The 25,922-nt window shown below is 45.6% G+C and overlaps 1 protein-coding gene across 1 annotated transcript in view; it reads left to right on the plus strand.

Moving 5' to 3' along the window:
* Window positions 1–8,908: 8,908 nt before the first annotated feature.
* Window positions 8,909–25,922, plus strand: part of cip2a (cellular inhibitor of PP2A) — a 28,962-nt gene continuing 11,948 nt past the window's right edge. The window contains exons 1-13 of the mRNA XM_084326127.1: window positions 8,909–9,356; window positions 10,151–10,298; window positions 11,085–11,197; window positions 11,316–11,410; window positions 11,534–11,630; window positions 13,024–13,146; window positions 19,788–19,933; window positions 20,064–20,139; window positions 21,993–22,232; window positions 22,406–22,568; window positions 23,622–23,772; window positions 23,946–24,045; window positions 25,033–25,151. Of these exons, the coding sequence (XP_084182253.1) occupies window positions 9,255–9,356; window positions 10,151–10,298; window positions 11,085–11,197; window positions 11,316–11,410; window positions 11,534–11,630; window positions 13,024–13,146; window positions 19,788–19,933; window positions 20,064–20,139; window positions 21,993–22,232; window positions 22,406–22,568; window positions 23,622–23,772; window positions 23,946–24,045; window positions 25,033–25,151 (1,673 nt within the window). The 5' untranslated portion in view covers window positions 8,909–9,254. The remainder of the gene's footprint in view (window positions 9,357–10,150; window positions 10,299–11,084; window positions 11,198–11,315; window positions 11,411–11,533; window positions 11,631–13,023; window positions 13,147–19,787; window positions 19,934–20,063; window positions 20,140–21,992; window positions 22,233–22,405; window positions 22,569–23,621; window positions 23,773–23,945; window positions 24,046–25,032; window positions 25,152–25,922) is intronic.

The following is a 25,922-nucleotide window of genomic DNA, read 5'->3' on the forward strand; positions in this document are numbered from 1 at the left end:
AGCTCCTCTGTCGCTATGAATGCAGGCTGCAAAACCATAAACAGAAAAAAGGTTATTCCAGAGCACTCTGGCCACCGTCTTTGCAGTTTGATTGGGACACGGATAAGCACACGCTAGTTTGGTAAAATGGTCAGTTATAACAAGCACATCAATGGACTTATTATTGGCATCCTCAGCCGACCAAAAGTCAATACACACCAACTCCAGTGGTGCAGTGGTGACTATAGATACCAGCGGAGCCCTAGCCTCGGGCTCAGGTGCTTTGCTCAGTACACACCTCTTACAATGACTCACATATTCTTTGACATCCTTTTCCATGGAGTCCCAATAGAAACGTTGTCTAGTGAGCCACAATGTGCGCTGCTGGCCCTGGTGCCCGGCCTCATCATGTACCCCTTGCAGCGCCTGTCCTCTCAGAGCGCTCGGTACAACATATTGAAAAACCTTCTTCCCACTCACAACGTGTTTTGAAACACGGTACAACACTCCCAATTTTGTTGTGAGTTTTCCCCACTGTCTCAGTGTGCGGTTTGTTTCTTTCGACTCATGAACTCTCTCTCTTCGAGATGGGCGGCGGCCTCTATCTACAAAGAATTTGACTCTACCAGTGACAGGGTCCTGGCACTGTTTGTCGTACAATTCCTCATGAGTGAGGACAGGCAATGGGCTCTGTCCCATGGACACCAACCTTTCTAGCTGCTGCACGTGAGAGACTGCTCTCATAGCTGCGCCATCCTCCCAACAGCGATGTGTGTGGAGTACAGCAGATACCTCTTCACGAGATATGCTCCCACTGTCACTACCCACCTCACCACTGGCCTTAAGGGAACTCTGAATGGACAATCCTAGGCCCTTCCTCCTCACCTCTGGTTCCTCACAGGTAAGACGGAACATGTTCTGCACGTCATCCACCTCTAAACCTCTAGCCTCCCTCAACAAGACATCATACAAGGTCCTTGTCAGCCTGTGCATCACCCTAGGTTTAGCAAACGGCTCCCTGCTCAGTGCATCAGCTACTGTATTTTTAGGCCCAGGAATGTACTGAATGTCAAAATCAAAAGGTGCCAGCTTCGCCACCCATCTCTGCTCGCATGCGTCGAGTTTTGGCTTTGTGAGGATGTACTTAAGGGGATTATTGTCTGTCCACACTGTAAATTTATGTCCTCGCAGCCAATGGCTAAACTTGTCGTGTATAGCCCATTTCATGGCGAGAAACTCAAGCCTATGAGCGGGATATTTAGACTGAGCATGATTCAAAGATTTACTAGCAAAAGCTATGGGCCTGGCTGTGCTACACCCTTCCTGCACTTGTGAAAGCACAGCTCCCAGTCCACTAGTGGATGCATCTACAGACAATAAAAATGGCTGAGAAAAGTCAGGGTGAGCCAACAGAGTTTGTCCCACCAATGCAGCTTTTAACGCCTCAAAGGCCTCCCTACACTCCACAGTCCAGTCTGCTGCACTAAGCCTACGAAGGGGGGCAGCTCTCTTGCTTTTTACTTTGCCTCTCCGTGGCTTCTTCACACCCGTGGTCAACTGAAACAGTGGTCTTGCAACTACAGAGCAGTTCTCAATGTAATGCTGATAATACACCATCATTCCTAAAAATGACCGGATCTTATTGGCAGACGGGGTGACCCCATCCGACTCCATAATATCGCTCTCCGTCACACCCACTATCGCCTGCACCTTATCGGGGTCTGTGGCTATCCCCTCCCGAGAAACAATGTGTCCCAAAAACTTCAGTGACTTTCTCAGAAACTGACACTTAGATGGAGACAACTTCAGGTTGTGTTCTCGTAAACGCTGAAATACCATCTCCAGCCTCTGCAAGCTCTCTTCTTCCGACTTGCCAAAGACCAGAAGGTCATCTAAGTAACAAAGAAGACTCAGTGAGTTCTGATCACCAAAGATTGTGAGCATCATTCTCATGAACGTAGCTGGACTGTTACACAGCCCCTGGGGCATACGGTTATATTCATGTAAACCGAGAGGAGAGGAAAACGCAGTGTATTTCTTATCATCCTCATGCAGTGGGACATTGTAATACCCGGATGTCAAATCCATGGAACTGAAAAAAGGCATTGCCTCCCAACGCTGCAAGTACATCTGCTTGATGAGGTAATGGATGTGCATCTTTCACGGTACGAGCGTTTAACCACCTGAAATCTGTGCACAATCTCAATTCCCCATTCTTTTTCCAACAAAGAACAAGGGGGGAGGCATACTCACTACTCGACTTCCTAATTATCTCCCTGTCCTCCATCTCGTCCAGAGTCTCTCTCAACTTTTGGTAATGGGCGGGGGAGAGCCTCCGGTAAGGTAACCGGAAGGGCCGATCGTCAGTCAGTCGGATACGGTGACAAAAGCCACCAGCCTCACCACAATCCAACCGGTGTCTAGAAAACACATCCTCATAGTTCTCAATTAAATCAGTCAGTCTCTCTTTCCAGACTGGTGAGACCTGACAGTCATCAACTGACAGGTTCTGGAGCCCTAGACTAGCCAGTCTATCGTTCCCCCTAGCTACATTGTTGCTATCACAACTCCTAGCTGTCAGACTGCCGTGAGAGCTGCCACTACTCACTCTACCGGCATTCTGGTGGACTGAAGTGTCCGTATCATTGTCAAAATCTTCTAATGCAATGCATGGATATACGTCAGCCACTTTTGCATTTCTTCTCAAGGTGAGAGCCTTGTTAGTCGGATTTATAATCTTGACAGGAAGCCACCCATCCCCCCAGAGAGGTGTAACTACCCTGCCAACTAGTATGTTACGGTGCACACAACGAGAGGCGCTGGGCTCAACGATAACAGTACTTCCCATAGACAGTTTTGTCTTGGGTGGGAGACGACCCCACACTACATGCTCACTCATTGGTTCAAGTGTTACGGCCTGTTTCAACTTGACTGTTCCCACTTTGTCAGGAATTTCCTCCCCCCTCCATCTCTCAAGATTGGCCATGAACCTGATAAACTGACTGTTTTCGTCCTGACATGGTGACTCAGCTTTTCCCAGTATGCGCCAGTAGGCCTCCGTGGATTTGAACTGCCTAATTAAGGGCTTCATCACATTGGTGCCTATAATGAGCTCATCTACCTGACCCTCCACTATTAAGACTGGTACTATGTATTCAAAACCGTAAAGCTTAAGTTTCAGCTCACACGTTCCCACCGGGCTAGTTTGTTTCCCACCACACCCCACAAGAACAACATTGGTGGTCGATATTAGATCACCCGTCACTACTCCTGCCTCCCTCAGCCGAGGAACCACATCAGCGCGCAGAGAAGTAGCCATGGATCCACTATCTAACATCCCCTGTAACTCAACCTTGTCTCCTGTCAATACGGTGGTGAAAAATAAACTGTCACTTTGGGATGTTCTGGTCACATTCTGCATAATTACTGTCTTGTCTTTGGGTGCTGCTTCACAAACAGACGTATATACAGACTGGATATCATCATTGCAATTGGAGGAAAAACCATAGGGGCCCACATTGTCCTCCTTTGAACGAGGGCCGGCTAGTTTCCCTGGGGAGGACCAGCCTGTCTCTGACCAGGGGGCTGTCTAGGAGTGGTCTGCCCACAATAGATACCAATATGCCCTGGACTCAGACACTTGAAACACAGCCTGTGCGTCCTGCAATGTGTCCTAGTATCGTGCTCCGAACTGCCACAAACCTGACATTCTTGAGAAGGTCTGGGGAGCTGTCTATGGGGGCCATTTTGTACATAAGGACCATTTTGTACAGACTGAGTGTTGTTGCCTAACGCCATTTCTAACACTCTCAGAACCCTATCCATTGTGTTATTCTCAGCTACAGGCGTCAGCTGCTCTAGCTCTGGACTACTGACAGCCACAGGGGACGCGCTTTGTTCGTGATTAACAACCACCCTCTCCTGTGATGACTCAATGGCGACCACTTGTTGTGTCAACCGACCTCGACTCGCTCTATGTTCTCTCAAATATTCATCCAAATGTCCCTGCACCTCACCTGCTGTCCACTCACGAGATGGCTTACTCTTGAACACTAAGGACAACTCCTTATCGGGGCAGTTACGGATGAACATGAGAACTAGATGCTTGCTCAGGCTAGTCTGAGATTCCCCCTTACTAAGAAGACACTGCTCTGTGGCTTCTGCTGCTTTGTTAAGCCTAATCCAATAGTCAAGAGGATTCTCGCTTGTATATGCTTTGACTGCATAAAAGTCAGCTAATGGAAGATCTGAGTGAATAATATCACCAAAAATTGGGAGTGTTGTACCAAAATGCTAAAAATAACACCCACCTCACTGACAGTTGAGTTACTACGCAGCCATACTTTGGTAACGTCCCGGGCCCTCCCCATTAGCTTGTTCATAACCTCCTCAACTTGTTCAGTTCCAGTACAGTTATTTTTCTTTCTGAGATACGTCCTCATGAGTTCCTCCCACTCAAAAACAGAACACTTATCCGTGCTGTCCCCTCTAAAATAGGGTGGGGCATTTGCATCTGAACGTAACACAAGGTTAATTTTGGATGCATCAATCACAGTATTCCCACATTGGTCAGGTTGGAACGTCTGTTGGGGATTTTGAGAAGCTAATACAGGTGAAATCCCCGTGATTGTGTTCTGCATTAACGTCATCCTAATAGCTTCCCCTATTTCTGACCCAATGGATCTTATCAAATTGGCCATTTGACTGGGGGATGTTTCAACACTAGTGTTGTTGATTTCACCAGGTGAGGGAACAACCGGAGTGAAAAGTAACGATTGGGCATTTCCCTCTAAGTGACCCTCTACACTCCTCCTTTCAGGACTAGAGGAACCTGAGCCACCTTGACTCCCCGGAGTAGACTGCATAACCGGTGTGTAATCGAGAACCCCTCTCCCTCTCCCCACATTCAAGTCCCTTGTAGGAGTGTTTCCTTCATTCAAAGTCATTTTCAATATCAAATGGTACTTTTACCGTTTTACTCTTCAGTGTGTTTTGGGTAACACACTCGAAATCAATAAACTTGATTAGAGACTATCTTTTTCAAAGGATTCAGTGCTCTCCAGCCTCCTCAGGAACAGACCTCAGGACCAGGCGGCGAATGCAGCGTCCCCGTGACTAGGTCGCGCCAGCAGCATCCACGCGTCTAGGCCGCCCCTGAAGCCTCCACGTCTCTCCAGCTACACCGGTGGTCGGCCTCTGCTGACCAGTTGATCCGGGTCACGGCACCAGTTGTAGCGTGATGAATTCTGCGTTGTGTCTGGTGTGAGGTGGACGTAGACACTCAGACAATGGTACCCATTTGGTGGTTGTTTATTTGGCAATCCTGTTAATCAAAACAGCACGTACACAACACATGGCGGCATTAGCGACCGTCATCAAAGTGCAGTCCACCTCTGCTCTCCGTTCTCAACAAACACAAAGAGAGAACCCGCGCGCACATTTAAAACAGCGCGCCGTCTACAGTCACGACCATTAGATACATTTAGCTCAGTGCAAGTTAGCTTCAGCAAAAACATATGAAACAATATGCAATAAAAGACAGTGTGTAAACATTAATTAAACCAAAATACAAAAACATCGGTTCATACCTGTTAATCAAAACAGCACGTACACAACACATGGCGGCATTAGCGACCGTCATCAAAGTGCAGTCCACCTGATATTATCAAACAGAATACCGAGTTAGTACACGAACGTACTATGGCTGTTTTACACAGGGCGAATTAATGTCATTACACAACAGGGTATTTCAGTACCAAAACCAAACATAAATCAATTTTACACGTTATACAAAGCAATTAAATCCAATATTAGGTAAACGACAGCACATACCTCTGCTCTCCGTTCTCAACAAACACAAAGAGAGCAAGCACCTCCCACCGGCGTGTCTCTCGTCGACAAACCGGCCAAACCATTGTGTACTTTAGTTGAACGTATTTACACTACAACAATTATTCAATGGAAAGATATCCTATCTTCTCTAAACCCATTATAAAAGACCCAAGAGGGATTTCGTTTGGAGAATTGGTAACTCAATGTGAGGAAATTAATATATAGTAGTAACCAAAACACCCCTCCATAACACTAAAGTGGGCTCGGTCCACTTTGTTCCACTTTGTTCCTTCAAAGTAAGAGTGTTTCCGTTTTGACCTACTTATTTAAGATAAAGTATAACAGTTTCTGTCCATGATTCTAGCATAACAACTTCACTCTGCTACATAGATATACGCACAAAGTCAAGCACAAGTTCAATTTGATGAGTCCCACACTTTGCTTAGAAATGATCGTACGCAGGGGTTACGCACATATCTGTGCGTACGCAATGTTGATAAATGAGGACTCATACCCCACCGGCTCCCAACTTCCCAACACTGCCAATGTTCGTATAGGGATGACTGACCGAGCCGGAGGTACCACTTTAACTGTGTTCTGCTGTATTATCACAATGAAATGCTTGTATCAGTGAATCAAAGCTGGATTTTTTTTTATGTTGATACGCTATAAATACATAAATAATAAAGTTATACTCTGTTGTAATTCAAAACTGAACTTTGTAAAGAAACTCAAAGTTGAGAGCGATGCACTGCTCTGTTGTATGTTAGAACTTTGTAAAGAAACTCAAAGTATTAAGAGCGTTGCACTGCTCTGTTGTTATATTTTTATTGAACTATCTTATCACACTTTTTACTGTCCGTTCTATTTGATTATTTTTAGCCTATTTTTAAACTGAATCAAACTGCACTTTTTTACTCTGTCTATTCTATTTTATTATTTGTATTACTGAATGAAAAACTGTTATTTACCTTACCTTGCCCTCTCTATCTTTTTTATGCTCGCTTATGCCTGTATTCTTTACTGCTGTGAAGCACTTTGAACTGCAATTTCTGTATGAAAAGTGCTATACAAATAAAGTTATTATTATTATTATTATTATACCTAACCAGTACTATACCCACTGTACTATATACCTGTATGTCATGTATGTCCCTATGCCATAAATGTCATGATGTCATGTATGTTGTGTATGTCATAAATGTCACTATGAATTGAAAATGGGGGACCCTGATGTAAACAAGACAAACGTCTTTCTCTGGTCTGCATCCCCTTAACAATTGTGTGTATTGAGCCGTACTGTATTGTACCTATTCTGCAATCTGTTATATAAAGTTTTCATTCATTCATTCATTCATTCGTTCATTCGTTCGTTCGTTCATTCATTCATTCATTCATTCATTCATTCATTCATTCATTCATTCATTCATTCATTCATTCATTCATTCATTCATTCATTCATCATTCAACAGCAAGGTTTTTGGATATTGACTGACAAGCAGAATAAATTTTTTTTTATCCACCTTTTCTCCCATTTTCTATATTTTTCTCCCATCCCAATTTTCGTATCATCCAATTCAACCCTCCCCTGTCACGAACGCTGTTTCTTGCCTCCCACAAGCCGGCTGCAATGTGGACTAAGTCATACATAGCACAAGTCCCCTCCGGTACTTGAGGTAACAGCAGTCGCATCTGTTCACCTGCGCAGCTCGATCTCTCAGTGGCGAGGAGTAGCGCGTGGGAGGCTCACGCTGCCCCAGACACTTCCTGATTCTACTGCGCAGGCGCACCAACCGACCTGTAGGAGTCGCTGTCCACAACGCCCGATCCCCACCCATCAGTTTCCCACCCTAAACTATTGTACTATTGTCTATAATATACTTGTTTTTATTGATTGTTCTCTTTCATAACTTTTTATTTTATGTTTCAACATCAATGTAAATGAGCGCTTGCCCTCAATGATTCTTCTTCTTCTTCTTCTTCTTCTTCTTCTTCTTCTTCTTCTTCTTCTTCTTCTTCTTCTTCTTCTTCTTCTTCTTCTTCTTCTTCTTCTTCTTCTTCTTCTTCTTCTTCTTCTTCTTCTTCTTCTTCTTCTTCTTCTTCTTCTTCTTCTTCTTCAAAAAAAAAAAAAAAAAAAAAGAAAGGACCTATTTCCACTTGAGCAATGGGAACCTTTTATGCAGGACTTTGCATGCACTTAACAGCAATCAAATAAATGCAATATGCAATCAGTGTGATGGCAGCATCAGTGAAACACATGCCACTTGGAAATGGTATGTATTGTACCATTGCAATTCATATATGGCAGGTTGTTGGGGGCATTGTGGCCCTGTGTGGTTCTAGGTCTGTTTTACCACACAGGGCAGTGTGAGTTTGTTGTTTTTGTCTCTTGTGGTCTCATTAAATGTTAGTATTTTATTGTAGGTTGGTGGGGACTGTGAGCCATCATGGGACATGTGACGTTGTTTCTTTTTCCTACACTCCCTCTTCTCCCCTGAGTCTCCATTTCATAATTTCATCACCTATTCATATATTAATATTCATTCATGAGCAGAGGCATTTCAGTCATTAGAAGGTGTGCCTATTTCTTAACAGAAATTACAATGGTACAAGTAATACAATTCCTAGTCTTATCCCACCTTGACACACATCTGTTCCCTCATCTGTAAGGTCTCCTATATATGAAATGGATTCTTGAATACAATTATTTTACTGCAAAACTGTTAAATTGATAGATATTGTTATACACTCCAGCTAAGTGGAACAAAATCATGCAAAACTGATTTAGCCGCCCCCTTCTGGTAGCCAGTGTCGCTACAACTATAACGTCAAACTCGTCCAAGACAGCAGGCAGGGGGGGGGGTTACATTTGACATTCTCTACAATCATTAAATATATTGGACATATTCTCATTGCACATTATTAATTTAATGCAACTATATTCATATTAGGTAACCACTTTGAATTATGTATGATGAAAAATAAAGATAACTTTGTCATTGAGGAATTAGACTTTCATTTACCCCTCATCTAACACATGGACCATTCCTTCTACGTTCGAAGTAGAAAGCGGGAGGAGGAAGGAAGTAGTGATGTGTTTGTGTACAGACACAGACAGACAGCAAAAGCAAAGTGCAAGTGTGGTAGAGAAAGTTAAATAAAGGCATACCGCTATATAGACATGTGGAATCCATACGTAGTTAGTATGTTACGTATGTAAGTGACTTAGCAAATTAATGAGAGCTTCTGTCAGAGGAAAGTTGCTAACGCCAACTAGCTAGCTTTAGCTGACGCTAACCGGTGCTGTGCTGGCTATTAGCAGCAGCTAGCTATCAGTGATCATAGACATCTGTGTTTACCTACGTTAACGTTAAGTGGAGTGTCGAATATTATTAACCTAGTCGGGGTTAAAGGCCCAAGAAGACCGAGTCTGATCTTACAGGATGGACATGAATACGAGCTTGAAGTCTCTCCTACTGGCCGTCCAACAATACAAGGACAACAAGTCCACCCAGAACACAGCCCAGCTTCTGAAACAAGTGGAGGTGAGCTCCCTCGGTCATGATGGTTTGACAGGAGGTGGCCATGATTATGGTGCAGTTATTCTGAGCATACACATGGTATTTGCACTGAGCTTCTATCCCCAGGGCACAGGAGTTCAACACTTGTAATCCCTATCTGATTGGATCAGATTTGTATTCATTCATTTCAACTCATTATGAATTGAAAATGGGGGACCCTGATGTAAACAAGAAGACGAAAGTATTTCTCTGGTCTGCATCCCCTTAACAATTGTGTGTATTGACTATTGAGCTGTACTGTACTGTCTGTACCCATTCTGCAATCTGTTAATTAAAATGTTCAATCAATCAATAAATAGGGATTCAATGTTTTGAACTCCTGGGCCCTGGCCATCAAGATGCTCAATGACTATGTAACAACAACCCATTATCTACACACACATCCACATGCACACACTCACTTTTAAACAAACACTCACCTTAACACTCACTTTAGACACTTTAACACTACATTATATTGATCTATTATTTGCTATTTGCACTACATTCATACCTCATTTGCATTTGCACCTTACCTTAAAGTTTTGTACCTAGTTTTCTGCATTGTACCTCACTGTTTACTCATTCTTACATTGTATTGTATATAATTATGTATATGTATATTTCTCTTTACTACTTTTTTACTTTTTTTTACTGTATGAAGCACACTCAGGGGCTCATACAGAACCAATCATTTCACCGTAAAGTATGTGTATTTTATTGTGATGATAATTAATAAACAAACTTGAAACATTGTGTGTGTGTGTTTGTGTTTGCAGGATGTTTCGGGGCTTAAATGTGACCACCTGCTGTCATCAGGCCAGGTGTTGCCCAGCGAGTGTGTGAGTGGTCTGGTGGACTTGGCAGGGAACCCCAACACCAGCCCTGCTCTCACGGGCAAAATCATCTCTCTGTTATCGCAGCTAGGTATGGTTTACCTACTCACTAAAATAACGCGGCACAAAGGGGTCACCTGACCACCGTTATCCCTGTAGTATGTGGTATCATCTGACTCCTGTTATCCCCTTCCTTGCGAGCAGTCTGTTCGTCTTGTCTTATCTACCTCTGTGCTCTCTCTGTCCTGCAGTATGTGATGACTCCAGTCTGTCTTGTCTACCTCTGTGCACTGTCGCTCTTGGAGTCTTCTGATTCCAGTCTGTCTTGTCAGTCTGTCTTATCTACCTCTGTCGCTCTTGGAGTCTGATGACTCCAGCCTGTCTGTCAGTCCTCCTGTCTACCTCTGTGATCCATCTCTCCTGCAGTCTGATGACTCCAGCCTGTCTGTCAGTCCTCCTGTCTACCTCTGTGATCCATCTCTCCTGCAGTCTGATGACTCCAGTCTGTCTGTCAGTCTGTCCTCCTGTCTACCTCTGTGATCCATCTCTCCTGCAGTCTGATGACTCCAGTCTGTCTGTCAGTCTGTCCTCCTGTCTACCTCTGTGATCCATCTCTCCTGCAGTCTGATGACTCCAGGCTGTCTGTCAGTCTGTCCTCCTGTCTACCTCTGTGATCCATCTCTCCTGCAGTCTGATGACTCCAGTCTGTCTGTCAGTCTGTCCTCCTGTCTACCTCTGTGATCCATTTCTCCTGCAGTCTGATGACTCCAGTCTGTCTGTCAGTCTGTCCTCCTGTCTACCTCTGTGATCCATTTATCCTGCAGTCTGATGACTCCAGTCTGTCTGTTTGTCTCTGTGCTCTCTGTCTATCCTGCAGCCTGTGATGATGAGAGCAGGGAGGTGCTCCACAGCAGCTACAACCTGACCAGCACCCTGGCTTCCATCATCCACTGGCACAGCGCCACTCCTGGAGAACCACTGGTACTGCAGGTAGGTATCTCAGCCAGTGATATCATCCGAGCCAACGAGGATAACACACGCATGTCTATCTTAAGTATAACCATTTCATGTAATAATCCTGTATTGTGTGTGTGTGTGTGTGTCTTAGTGTCTGCAGGTGCTTCAGAAGCTCACATACAGCACACGGACATTCCACTCGACAAACTACATTCATGAGCTAATAGAGTTTCTCATGACTAACATGTAAGCACCCCCTCCCTCCAGCCAACATTTCATAGTTTAATAACAGCCTTTCATGTTGTCGCATAATACAGATACTCATCATGCTTTTTTCCCCCTTTTCTTTGTTTTTTTTCTTCATGGCAGTCAGGCTAATAATGATGACATCACCATGCCATGCCTGGGCCTCATGGCCAACCTGTGTCGTTACAACAAATCCGTGCAGAACCACATCAAGGCCCTGGTGAGTCTCTGCTGCTGTGTGAGGTGCTGCGTGCCAACCATTCAGAGTCCAATGATCACACACTTTACGTCAGGGGTGTAACAATCTTAATATAGAATAGAAAATGTGCCTTCTTCCACCCTCAGTTATCTCTTAAGTCTCTTATTTCCCCCTGTCTGTTGTCTAAACCAGTGGTTCTCAACCTGAGGGTCAGGACTCCCAAGGGGGTCACAAGATGATTTTGGGGGGCTCTGGAAAAGAACATACCTTATCATATTTATAATTAGAGCCTGACTATTTTTGGAGCTGATACATTTTTTAAATGTATATGTAGTCCCACACCTTACTTCTTCCACTCTGTTATCTGTGGACTATGTGTGAGACATTAACTGATTTATATTTGATCTAGAACCAAATTAGTTTGCATTGCATTTTATATTCAATATTCTATTCTAAATACCTTAATCTTCTCTAATGATTCATTTATCTTTATATTTACCTCTACTTATTTTACTTATTCTCCAGCTATGAGATTCATGCAGACTGTGAGAAATAAATAAATTACCATTTCTAAATTACCCCAAGAATTTTTCTCTGCATTTTGTTCTGTAAAAAAAGGTTTCATATTGGCCAACATAATTATATGCCGATTCCGATATGTCTGTGATAGACCAATATCGACAGATTAATCGGTCTGGCTCTATTTATAATCGTTATAGATTTTATTTTATGAAATTAGGCATGTTTGAAGTCGAAAGCCCTCCTCCAGTCAGTAATCAAGTGAAATAGCCTGAAAATCTAAATGTATATAGAATCTGAAAGTGTGTATAGTTCCACCCTTGCTTACATTCTGAGTATGATCTTGTATAGTTCCACCCCTACTTACCTCCTGTGTATGATATTGTATAGTTACACCCCTACTTGCATTCTGTGTATGATATTGTATAGTTATACCCCTGCTTACATTCTGAGTATGATCTTGTCTAATTCCACCCCTACTTACATTCTGAGTATGATCTTGCATAGTTACACCCCTGCTTACATTCTGAGTATGATCTTGTATAGTTACACCCCTGCTTACATTCTGAGTATGATCTTGTATAGTTACACCCCTGCTTACATTCTGAGTATGATCTTGCATAGTTACACCCCTACTTACCTTCTGAGTATGATCTTGTATAGTTACACCCCTACTTACCTTCTGAGTATGATCTTGTATAGTTACACCCCTACTTTCCTTCTGAGTATGATCTTGTATAGTTACACCCCTACTTACCTTCTGAGTATTATCTTGTATAGTTACACCCCTGCTTACCTTCTGAGTATGATCTTGTATAGTTACACCCCTGCTTACATTCTGAGTATGATCTTGCATAGTTACACCCCTACTTACCTTCTGTGTATGATCTTGCAGCATAACGTGAAGCCGTTCTACCGTACACTGATCAACTTCTTGGCTCACAACAGTCTGACTGTGGTTGTGTTCACCTTGTCCATACTGGCCAGCCTCACCCTCAACGAGAAGGTGGGAGAGAAGGTAGGCGACAGATACACACACACACACACACACACGCACACGCACACACACGCACACGCACACACGTATATAAAATAAATGGTGCATTTTATATATCGCTTTTATCCAAAGCGCTTTACAGTTTTGTTCCTCACATTCACCCATTCACTCACACATTCACACACCGATGGCGGACGCAACCATGCAAGGTGCCGACCTGCTCATCGGGAGCAATTAGGGGTTAAGTGTCTTGCTCAAGGACACATCGGCACGCTGCCTGGGAGGAGCGGGAATCGAACCAGGAACCTTCCGACTACCAGACGACCACTCTACCTCCTGAGCCACTGTCGCCCCAAGAGTCACACGTCACACACACAGTCACAGACACGCATACTAGGGATGGGACTTTCTAGCAAAAGTGCTATTCGAAAATTCGTGTTTCATAATATTCTAATATTCGCCCCCCCCCCCCAATTTTTTTTTATATAATTTTTTTATATTAATTATTATTATTATTATTATTTTTTTTTTCAGCTGACCGACAATAAATCAAAATGCCACCATTCACCATCGTAGCCTATAATAACAGCATTGCATTGGCCTATCACTTAACACTTTGAATGCCGACGACGACTATTCTCTTTTTATCAGACCCCCCGTTGAGTGCCGACGACGAGAAATGTTGTTTGATTTTTTTATTAGCGATCTGAATCAGTGGCGTCGCGTGGGTAAAATAACAGGGGAAGCCAAAAAAAAGTATTAAAAAAAAATTATTAAATATTTTTTTTTTTTTTTTATTATTATTTTTTTTTAAGTCAAGCAGTCACCATGTACACTACAGTATGGCTCGGCGGCCAGTCAAACTTTCTTAACAGATTGCAGAATGGGTACAATACAGTACGGCTCAATACACACAATTGTATAAGGGGATGCAGACCAGAGAAAGACGTTTGTCTTGTCAAACAAGGGACTAAACACGTTTCGCAATTATGCCACATCAATGTGGAACGCCCTACCCAAAGCTGTAAAGGAATGTGAATCACTACCCACTTTCAAAAACACTCTCAAAAAACACCTAAGGGAGACTGCAACTCGAAACTGGCCCCTGTAAATGTCCGAACACAACCCCCTCCAATGTACAGTAAATTACCAAGTATGGTCTTGTCAATAATCCAATGTACAGTGTTGTTTGTACAGTTGTACAGTGTCCCCCACCCACCCCTCCTACCCAACCCCCCCCCCCCCCCCCACTCCTACCCAACCCCCCCCCCCCACCCACCCAACCACCTCCAATGTACAGTCCCCCCCCACCCCCACCTACCCAATCCAATGTACAGTTTCTACGTCTAATGTATATACTCTTTTCTTTCTGGACTCTTTTTGTATCACAAACAGTACTGTAATTGCAAATCTGGTATGTCATAAATGTATAGATGTAGCAGTACTGTCTATCTGTATGTCATGTATGTCACATATGTTACGATTAATTGAAAATGGGGGACCCTGATGTAAACAAGACGAAAGTCTTTCTCTGGTCTGCATCCCCTTAACAATTGTATGTATTGAGCTGTACTGTACTGTACCCATTCTGCAATCTGTTAATACAGTTTTCAATCAATCAATCAATCAATCAATTGTTTACATCAGGGTCCCCCATTTTCAATTCATAGTGACATTTATGACATACAAGACATCATGACATCAAATATACAGTACTGTTACCCATAGATCCTGACAGAGTATATACATATGATGGGGAGGGGACTGTACATTAGGAGGGGGTGGGTGGGTGGGAGAGAAATATACATATGGCCGGGAGAGAATATGACTGTCTATTAGACAAACGTGACAAGACAAACGTATTTCTCTGGTCTGCAACCCCTTAACAATTGTGTGTATTGAGCCGTACTGTATTGTACCCATTCTGCAATCTGTTGAATAAAGTTTTCATTCATTCATTCATTCATTCATTCATTCACGTGTCTGTTGCGCGGCGCGCCCAGCCATCAGAGCGCTCCTACTGTAAAATGCGGAAGCAGCTATTTCAGCCTCAGTTTTACTCGTTTATAAAAATGATTTAAAATGTTTATTAGCAACGCCGAGCTTTCAAACCCCGCCGCATCTGTGTGTGAAACCCTAATGGAACGCTGGGTACCTTTGACATTTATATCCGATATATTTTGGACCCACCGCTAGCTTTTAAGCAGTGCTTGATGGTGCACATTAACCTGGCTACTACGGAGGAATAAGTGACTGCGTATTCCAGCCCCTGGCTTGCATTGCAGTCATGAAAGGGTATACAAGCTTGCCTGTGTACTGTGTGCCTCAAAAGGTTTTGAGCCCCCCTGCTGACAACACTTAAGTTGACAGACGTAACACCAGGCTCAACCAACACAGCTTATGGTGTGGGAGCCGCTTGACAGCACAACATTCTCACGGACAGACCCAGGCTCAGCCATCAACTGGGTGTCAGCCCCTGTCCCCATGAGAAGCGAAAGGGGGGCCGCCCGCGCTTCAACGAAGCCACGCGGCCCGCAGCCAAAGGAAACAATCAGAGCCCACTTTTTCCGCTGGTGTTGGGGAAGGGAGTGATCGGAGAGCGGGCTGCTCGCGGCAGGACGGTGACGGCTTGTTTGTTCAAGCCGAACCCATCCTACATGGCCGATCCCTCGGCCGCCAAGGCTGTCGGCCTTGTGGACACCTGTCGAATCAACGCCCAGGATACCTCCGGCGGGGGAAAACATGGCCGCCTGTCGAGGGCCTCGTCATCGCCGCTGACGAGGCCGTGCTCTCTCTTCTTCTGGCTGCGCGGTGTGAGGCGGTGTAGGGCCTAGGACAATACCGCCCGCGCTCCAGCAGAAGACCAAAATCCTCTGCGGAGAGGGGAACCCTGAGCGGTTATAGCTTGCGGCTGGGTCAAAGCTAATAACGTCAACAACCTCACGCGATGTGTCGACGTCGGCTGGCCCTCAAGGCCCCGCCACCAGACACAATTTAAAAAAAAAAAAAAAAAAACGAACACAGTTCTAATCGCTGCCAATTCCATACCGTGGCGGTACAGGCTTTAACAGCCCACCAGCCACTCGCCAGGCCGACCCACCCATGGCGTCGGCCGGGGTGGGGCACTGTTTCAATATGTCAAAAACAAAGGACTGATGTTAACACGGAGCAACCTCCACTGTGGTGTGCACCATGAAAGGGTTAAATGAATAAAAGAACTAAACCACAAAATACTGTAGAATGAGCAAACCCATACACACAACGTTAAGGGGAGGCGGACCAGACCGAACTAGTCCCGCCTTCATTCAAAATATTCACAACAGCACACCAGCCCTAGCTTAGCCCATTTACCAAAAAAGGTAAACAAAGCCCCCCCCGCACTACTCCCCCAGTATACCGATTGACCGTCAGTATGAATGGTTGAGAGGAGAGAAAACTGTAGCAAGACAGACCTTCTCATAGCAGAGTGACAGAACGAAACAATAGCCCACTACACAGGGCCGCCTCAGGGGGTGGGGGGCCTCGCGTTTAAATTCGCACAGGGCCTCACATTTCTCCCAGGCGGCCCTGCCCCTATACTACTACAGCCTAGCGTGAGGCGATGTGGGACCCAGATCAACAACCGCCTGCGCACAGACACGCAACATGTTTACCATGTCGGCTGGACCCATAGCCCCACTACCCGACGTCAATGTGGATAGGAACTAGCCAGCTGAGCCATAACCCGCTGTTAAGTCCCATCCTGCAGTAATATAGCTCTACTGCTACACCGCCGAGCTCACGCATCGGCCCCAGATGGGGACACCGTTCCATAGACCCCGCCGGAACACAAGGTAACATACCTGGCTAGGCTACCTAGCCACGGCCTACCCTGTTGTCAACCCATTTACCCGAAAAAAGGTAAATAGGACTCAGCAAAAAAACCCACAACAGCTACCGACTGACCTTCATTGATGAACCGGGCAAGAGGAGGGAGAAGTGACAACATCTCACGGCGGAGACATTAGAACAGCGTAGCAGTTAGCAGTAGTGGTAGCATGTGGCATTAGCGATAGCATGTAGCATAGCATTAGATGTTTAGTAGCACGCCCAAGACAGTTTGGAAACCGTTCCCTGCAGTGAACGTTCACCAAACCATCCTGCCCCCGGCGCCAACACACAACATGGTTGTGTAACAAAACAAACCAGCATTACTAACACTAATACCCATGCCTGAAGACACAGGGCCTACCTGAGTACAAGCTGGCCCGACAGCCAATCTTGTACAGCTGAACCTTGATCTGCTGTCATCAGACGAGGAACATCAACATAGGCCCGTCGTGTCGCCGAAAACATGCGTCGAAGATGCCAGGGGCCAGCAACCTCCGGTAAGCTTTCAACATTATGACTCTGATCTTTTTCATCCTGCTAGTTACGTATGGTGCACGCAGCCGATACGCTGGAACGAAAATAGAGGAAGAGTGTTTGGTGACCAGAGTCATGGTTATATAGGCTACGCCTCCATAGGGGCGGGGCCCCATACAGGTGTGGGTGCATGTAGTTTTTGTTCGTTGGGATACAGTAGGTATCATAGGAGATAAGGGGTATCTCATAAGGCTCAGAGCGGGACGCGATAAGCAAATACGATATATAACCATCATTTTCCAGCTTCAAGATTTCAGGCTGTTATGGCCTGGCTCCGCCCATAAGCACTTTGAGTGACAGTCAGCCCACACAGTCTGCGACTGGTAGACAGAGAGAGATAGATAGAGAGAGAGAGAGAGAGAGAGAGAGAGAGAGGGGGGGGTGAGAGAGAGAGAGAGAGAGAGGGGGGGTGAGAGAGAGAGAGAGAGAGAGGGGGGGGTGAGAGAGAGAGAGAGAGAGAGAGAGAGAGAGAGAGAGAGAGAGAGAGAAACCCGACACCTCTGCACACACTCCGGAGAGAGAGAGAGAGGGGGGGGGGGGGGGTGGGTGGGAGAGAGAGAGAGCTTCTTCCAGAGCGAAACCCGACACCTCTGCACACACTCCGGAGGGAGAGAGAGAGACAGAGAGCCTCCCCTCTCCCGTGTGCCGCGCAGCAGGTCCCCCCCCCCCCTCCCAAGTGCTCCCTCTCTCTCCATCTCTCTCTCCCTCCAGAGCGCACGCAGAGGCGTCGGGCCCCACTCCGCCTCGCAGCATGAGGAAGTGGCTTCCACTCGCTGTCTAGTCTAGGTAGAATGGGGGCAGGCATTAGCTCCAACCACAGAGCCAATCACATCACTGTCTGCTACCCAGAGCCCGAATGACGTGACTCAGGCCTTCAAATCAAGATGGCCTAATTTACTGGAGGAGGAAAGGGGCTGAGCTGAATCAGAGCAATCCGCCAATATGGTATTTAGACACTAAAACACATTGATACGAACTCCTATTACTATAATACAATGCTAGAGACTGAAAAATCACATTTATAGTACATGTCCCCTTTAATAACAGAAACGACTATTCGAATTTTCAAATATTCAGTCCCATCCCTAACGCATACACACGCGTGCACACACTCTCTGGGATCTAGCGGCATTGTACTATACTCTTATGGTCAGAACTAGGGATGCCCCGATCGATCGGCCACTGATCGTTATCGGCCGATAATCAGTATAAATATGCGATCGGTGATCGGTGATAATGCTTTATTTTCGCCGATCGTCAAAACCGATCTCACTCGCTCGTCTCGCTGAGTTCTGTCTCAGACACCGGGAGCTGTGCGGCGTCTGCTCCTCCCTCCAGCCCCTCCCGCGCGCATGTAAACCCGGGTCTAGTCTAGTGGGACGGGAGGACGGCGTCTCCCTTAGCTAACGTTAGCTACCGTTACAAAATGACCCAGTCAACCATTGTCTAACCAGGCATTGTCTAACCGAACGGTATCTAGCCGGCCAGCTACAGATAGCTCCTGAGATCAACAAACGCTCCAGCAAGTCTAGTAGAGACGTGTATGATACCTCAGCTAGCTCATGTTAGCTGACGCCAGCTCACTGTTCAAAACGAAATGTCCCACTGAACTAAATAGTTCACAGAGGCGCTGTATCAACGTTATATAGCCGGCCAGCAGTAGCCACGGATAGCTCCTGATATCAATGTTTTATAACACTCATTCGATGCGTATTCGAGCTGAGGGCATGTTGTTGAATATGATCAATAGGTCTAGCTGCAGCTCCGTAGAATCCTGGCCGTAGCTGCAGGCTACTCGAGTATAGGGTCCAGCTGCAGCTTCGGAGAATCCTGGCCGTAGCTGGAGGCTACTAGAGTACACACAGACAGTGGAGCTTGTTGCGTGGTGGCGATGTCTCGCAGATAATACAAGTACAATTCTAATTATATAATATATATATTTTATATATATAAAAAAAAAAAAGAGATTATATAAAATAATAATAAAACATTTTTAATCAAAAACGATCGGTATCGGCCGATATGGCTCACGACGATCGGTGATCGGTATCGGTGGCAAAAAACGTGATCGGGGCATCCCTAGTCAGAACACATAATCCTGTGGTAATCCTTACCATTATATTAGCCTCTGGTGTTCATGAGGAAATTTCCTTTTTAACTCACTCTTCTGTGGAAAAGTTCAGTTTAAGGAGAGTTTAATGTTGAATATTAAATCAGCCTTGCCATGTCTTGTTTATGTCTGCGTGTCTCCCTGAAAGCTGTTTGATGCAAAGAACATCCACCAGACATTTCAGCTCGTCTTCAACATCATCGTCAACGGTGACGGCACTCTCACCCGGAAGTACTCCGTTGACCTGCTGGTTGACCTGATGAGGAGCCCCAAGATAGCAGACTATCTCACCAGGTACACACACACACACACACACACACACACACACACACACACACACACACACACACACACACACACACACACACCCCCCCTTATAGATACTTTGTGAAAGTGATTGACACACAACTCTCTCTTTGTCCAGGTATGAGCATTTCTCTGCATGCGCGTCTCAAGTATTGGGACTGCTGCACGGAAAAGACCCAGACTCAGCTGCGAAGGTGAGAGGAGCGCATTATACTACGAGTACGGATTAGGGCTGTCGCGGTAACTCCATCACTGCACCACCGCGGTTGGGTCAAGGCACCCGCGGATGGAGAAAAAACCACTGCGACAACTATTGTTGTTTTCCTGTATTTTGGAATGTTTGATTATTTGTTTTCCATTTCATTATTAAAAGTATAATTGTCGAGTATCAATATGATTCTAACGGTGCACTTCCTCACTCAGACTGGAATCTCATGTCCCGAGACAGTTTTTGATGTGGCATTATGCCGTCTTCAGGTGTGTGGTCTTCATCAATTCCTTGATGAATTGAAAATGGGGGACCCTGATCTCTGGTCTGCATCCCCTTAACAGTTGTTTGTATTGAGCCGTACTGTATTGTACCCATTCTGCAATCTGTTAATAAAGTTTTCAATCAATCAATCAATGGTGAAATGATGTTTTGGTGATGTGGTTAATTCTGTGGCGAGTTAGCTCGTAGGTTATATCATAACCACAACCCACAACTACCGTAATTCCTCTAATAGTAACCGGGTCTCAAATACAAGCCGGGTCTCTATTAATGGCCGGGTGCACTCTTGAGCTAAGCAATTATAAGCCGGCCTCCTAATACAAGCCGGGTTACTAATATACTGAGCTGCATACTGAGCTAGTTACTTGATTTCACTTTGAAAACGTTGAAATGACCAGTGACCACCTGTAATTGCACTGTTTACTATTTCATACAGTACTTTGTTTCAATAAATGAACCCAGTACATTTGACTGGGTTCAAACTGACACAAAATGTTGATTTATTCATTATGATCCGTTTGAAAATTTGAAATATAGGCCTCCCTCTTATTCAGGCCTCCTCCTAATACAAGCCTGGTACCCGCTACAGTTGAAACAAATACAAGCCGGGGTTACTATTAGAGGAATTACGGTATTTTCATATTAAAGTGGAGCGCTGCCCCTATATGCCAGAATAGTCACACAATTGAGTTTCCCAATGCGTGTGTTTGTTTGTGTTTCGGAAGAAGCTCTGTAATGATGTCTATGTGACTGGGCAGGTGCTGGAGCTGCTCCTGGCCCTGTGCTCTGTAATAATGTCTCTGTGACTGGGCAGGTGCTGGAGCTGCTCCTGGCCCTGTGCTCTGTAATGATGTCTATGTGACTGGGCAGGTGCTGGAGCTGCTCCTGGCCCTCTGTAATAATGTCTCTGTGACTGGGCAGGTGCTGGAGCTGCTCCTGGCCCTGTGCTCTGTAATGATGTCTATGTGACTGGGCAGGTGCTGGAGCTGCTCCTGGCCCTCTGTATAATGTCTCTGTGACTGGGCAGGTGCTGGAGCTGCTCCTGGCCCTGTGCTCTGTAATGATGTCTATGTGACTGGGCAGGTGCTGGAGCTGCTCCTGGCCCTCTGTAATAATGTCTCTGTGACTGGGCAGGTGCTGGAGCTGCTCCTGGCCCTGTGCTCTGTAATGATGTCTATGTGACTGGGCAGGTGCTGGAGCTGCTCCTGGCCCTCTGTAATAATGTCTCTGTGACTGGGCAGGTGCTGGAGCTGCTCCTGGCCCTCTGTAATAATGTCTCTGTGACTGGGCAGGTGCTGGAGCTGCTCCTGGCCCTCTGTAATAATGTCTCTGTGACTGGGCAGGTGCTGGAGCTGCTCCTGGCCCTGTGCTCTGTAATAATGTCTCTGTGACTGGGCAGGTGCTGGAGCTGCTCCTGGCCCTCTGTAATAATGTCTATGTGACTGGGCAGGTGCTGGAGCTGCTCCTGGCCCTGTGCTCTGTAATAATGTCTCTGTGACTGGGCAGGTGCTGGAGCTGCTCCTGGCCCTCTGTAATAATGTCTATGTGACTGGGCAGGTGCTGGAGCTGCTCCTGGCCCTGTGCGCCTCCGGTCTGCGCTCTCTGCTGTGCGACGTGGTCTTCCGGCCGGCAGCGCCCAGACTCCGAGCTGCGGGCCGCAGGCAAGGGGTGGTGGGATTGGACCGTGGAGACAAGGTGGAACCCGGGCTGGCTCTCGTCCAATGGCTGAGCTCGCCGGTGGAGGGGGCGGAGTCGTGCAGTCTCCAGGCCCTGCAGCTGTTGACCGAGCTGCTGGAGGTACGGAGCGCCCCCTTTACTGGGACACACTAGACACCCAGAGACCTCACACCGTCCTGCTGTAAGTGTGATTTTGGAAACTCCTTAATTTATTCCCACCCATTTTTCAACTTCTCACTCCTTTTTTCCTCTTTTGGTCTCTTCCTTCTCTCCCACTCCTCCTCTTCCTCCAGGAGGCGTTGGGGGCGGAGAGTGTGTCGGGGTGCGTGTTGAGCTATGTGGACGTGTTGCTCCCCGTGGTGTTGGCTCTGCTGAAGGGCCTCGACTCGGCACAAGGAGACGCTCAGCAACGGAAACACTGCGGACGCATCACGTACACCACCAACCTGCTGCTGGATATCCTTCACATAACATGACGGGCTTCTATGGAATCAATGCATTACTTCACTGCTTCCAAAGCACTTTTTACAAATAAAACACATTGTAGTTTTTGGTGCAGCAGCTGCCCTCGACTGATGAGGGTAAATAGTGCATAAGCATGTCGTACTACGAAGAGGAAGAAAAGTACCTTCATTGGACTCTATTGATGTTTGTAATTGTTTTAATTTAAATAGGACATGGCTTCCCTGCACCTTTACTGTAAAGCACTTTTGAGCTGATCTGTTTGTAATGTGTTTGGGTGTGTGTGTGGGGGGCTGTACTGTACTGTACGAACTTCTGTACTGCTGCCATTCTTGGCCAGGTCGCTTTTGGAAAAGAGAAGAGTCCAACCCGGTTATATAAACGTTAATGAAATAGTTCCAGAGGGAAAATTACATTGTTCTGACAGTGCAGTGTGGCAATGAATAAGTTAATACAAAAAGGTATGTACAAAAGGCATAGGCAATGTAAGACAGATGGAGACAATGATAGGATAGCAAAAGAGATAAAAAAAAAAAGAATATATATATATATATATATAAAAGGTAAAAAATAGGGATGTTCGATATTGGCTTTTTTTTTACCGATATACCGATATTGTCCAACTCTTAATTTCCGATACCGATATCAACCGATACCGATATATGCAGAGTTTCCCCCCCAAAAAACCGAATAATTTCAAGTAATTAACATTACATATCTCTTGTCGTGTAATTAACACAACATTATGCATACTTTGACAATAAATAAAATAATAATTTGTTCTTACTTGCTTGCCTGGGTAAATAAAGGTTAAATAAATGTAAACAAAATAAAAAAAACGTTTTCTTTTTTTTGAAAACCGATACAGATATTTTCCGATATTAAATTTGTATGCCAATATCGGCCGATAATATCAGTAGGCCGATAATATCGGACATCCCTAATAAAAAACTGATGAATACATGGTTGGAAATCATCATGGTCTTTGAACACTACAGTGTTACAGTCTGTGTCTATGTCTCTGTGTTGAAGCCTTAACTCGTCCACTGCTGTGCGGTGAAGAATCGACCAAGGGTCTGGTAGCTCGTCAGGTGAGCGCCGCGCTCTGCGTCTCGCAGGTCGAGAGCCTCCTCTCCTGTTGTCATAGCAACAACCCCCTCACCTGCCCCCATCCCAGCTCTGACGGCGACGACCTCGGGTAAGTTGGTGCGCAATGGCGCCGCGCGGCAACGGAAGACGGGAGCTCGTAAAAACGACATTTGTAATTGACCTTGAGCCTGCTCCAGCAACAGTTGTGATTGGAGGATCAAGAAAAGTGGGCAGGTTTGAAATAGGTCAATTGATTGTCTGTTGTGTTTTTTTGTCTTCCAGACAGCAGTGTGCAGACGCCGTCCTCAGGACTCTGGAGTTAATGTGCAAACTGAGACAGCAGGTGAAAGACATGGAGACCAGCTTCTACCGGATCCTGCAGGTATGAACACATTGTGAGCAACGGTTGTGATTGGAGGATCAAGAAAAGAGGGCAAGGAGGCGGCTGGGTGGCGCAGCGGACATTGCACTCGTCACCAACGCAAGAGACACCGGGTTCGAATCCGGCTGTCGGCGTTGCCTCCGGCTTGGGCCGGCCGTCATACTAACTCAATTGGCAGAGTTAGCGGGTGGGAAGTCGAAGGGTGGTAGTCTGGTCGTTGTGGACAGTGACTCCTACAGGTCGGTTGGGGCGCCTGCACAGCAAAGTCAGGAAAATGGCGGGGGCAGTGTGAGCCTCCCACACGTTACACCTCGCCAAATGAGAGTCCGCGCTGGCAGGTGAAAAGATGCGACAGGCTGCCTCCACATGTATCGGAGGGGACATGTGATGCAAGGCTTCTATCCTCCCTACAACCGGCCAGTGGGGGGCATATGCGAGCAACGATCAGGACAGGGGAGGGAGAATTGGCACGAGAGGTAAAATTGGGATGGGGAGATAAATCACAGAAAAAAGGAGGAGAAAAAGTAGACAAAAAAAGAAAAGAGGGCACGGTTTGAGATGGGTCAATTGAAGAGGTACAGTGAATCTGCAAAGCAGAATTACTTGTTGAGATACATCACATCATATAAGTAGCTGTGCGCTCATGACATGACCCAAGAGGAAGAAATCCTTTCGTTTTCATCACCCCATGACCTTTCCCCTAGTGCCAACCCCAAGTAAACATTTACTGTGCATATTCATGACCCCCAAGAGGAAGAAACCTATACTGATTTCTGATTTTAGCCTGGTGTCAGCCCAATATCCGATACCACACACACACACACACACACACACACACACACACACACACACACACACACACACACACACACACACACACACACACACACACACACACACACACACACACACACACACACACACACACACACACACACACACACACAGAGTCCCTGTAAGAATATCTCTCTCTCTCTCTCTCAACAGGACCAGAGGATGGTGACTCCCCTCTCCCTCGCCCTGACTTCCAGTCACAGAGAGCGAGTACAAACTGGACTGGGTTTATTGTTCGAAGCCACGCCTCTCCCAGACTTCCCCTCTCTGGTGTGAGTAAGATACATATTAGACATGTCCGGTGCAAATACACAGTTATTATACCAAGCACTTCTGTTCACATGCACCATGTCCGACCAAGGCACACAAACAATGTCATCAGGGGTGTGGGGTCATCAGGGGGTGTGTCTTGGATGGGGATGTGGTGGGGATTGATGTGTGGGGTGTTTGGGGGACTTGCTGTTCTGGGGGGGTTCGCATGCTTTCGAGCAACACTGTACTTATTGTACTTATTTTTATGCCTATTCTTATGTCTGCACTTTCTACATTGCACTACTTTTATTGTCTTTTATACCTATTCTTATGTCTGCACTTTATGCATTGCTTTTATTCTGTCAACTATGCTAATGTTATGCCTATGTTCATTTTATGCTATTTGCCTTGAAGCTGCAAGCCATGTATGAAAGGTGCTATATAAATAAAGTTATTATTATTATTATCAAATATATCCGTTTACTAATCGGCATACATATTTTTCATTAGTTCCTGAGAAGAACTATATTTTCAGTTATGATCAGTTGAGAAAGATGCACAATGCTCCATGTGCAGCTCAAACTTGTCAATTATGAATATTAATATACCTCACATTTATATGGTAAAAAACATTACATATTGGGTCTTTTGACACATTACTACAACAGATTGCTCCACTTGTGCCGTTAACACTAACACACTAAGGGTGTGTTCACATCTGAAAGTCCGGACTTTCCGTGGATAGTCCGGACTTTCTGGTCGACCAAATGTGAAAATGATACATTGTTTGC

The sequence above is a fragment of the Notolepis coatsorum genome, assembly GCF_963971535.1.
Source record: "Notolepis coatsorum genome assembly, chromosome: 12".
In the NCBI taxonomy this organism is placed as follows: Eukaryota; Metazoa; Chordata; class Actinopteri; order Aulopiformes; family Paralepididae; genus Notolepis; species Notolepis coatsorum.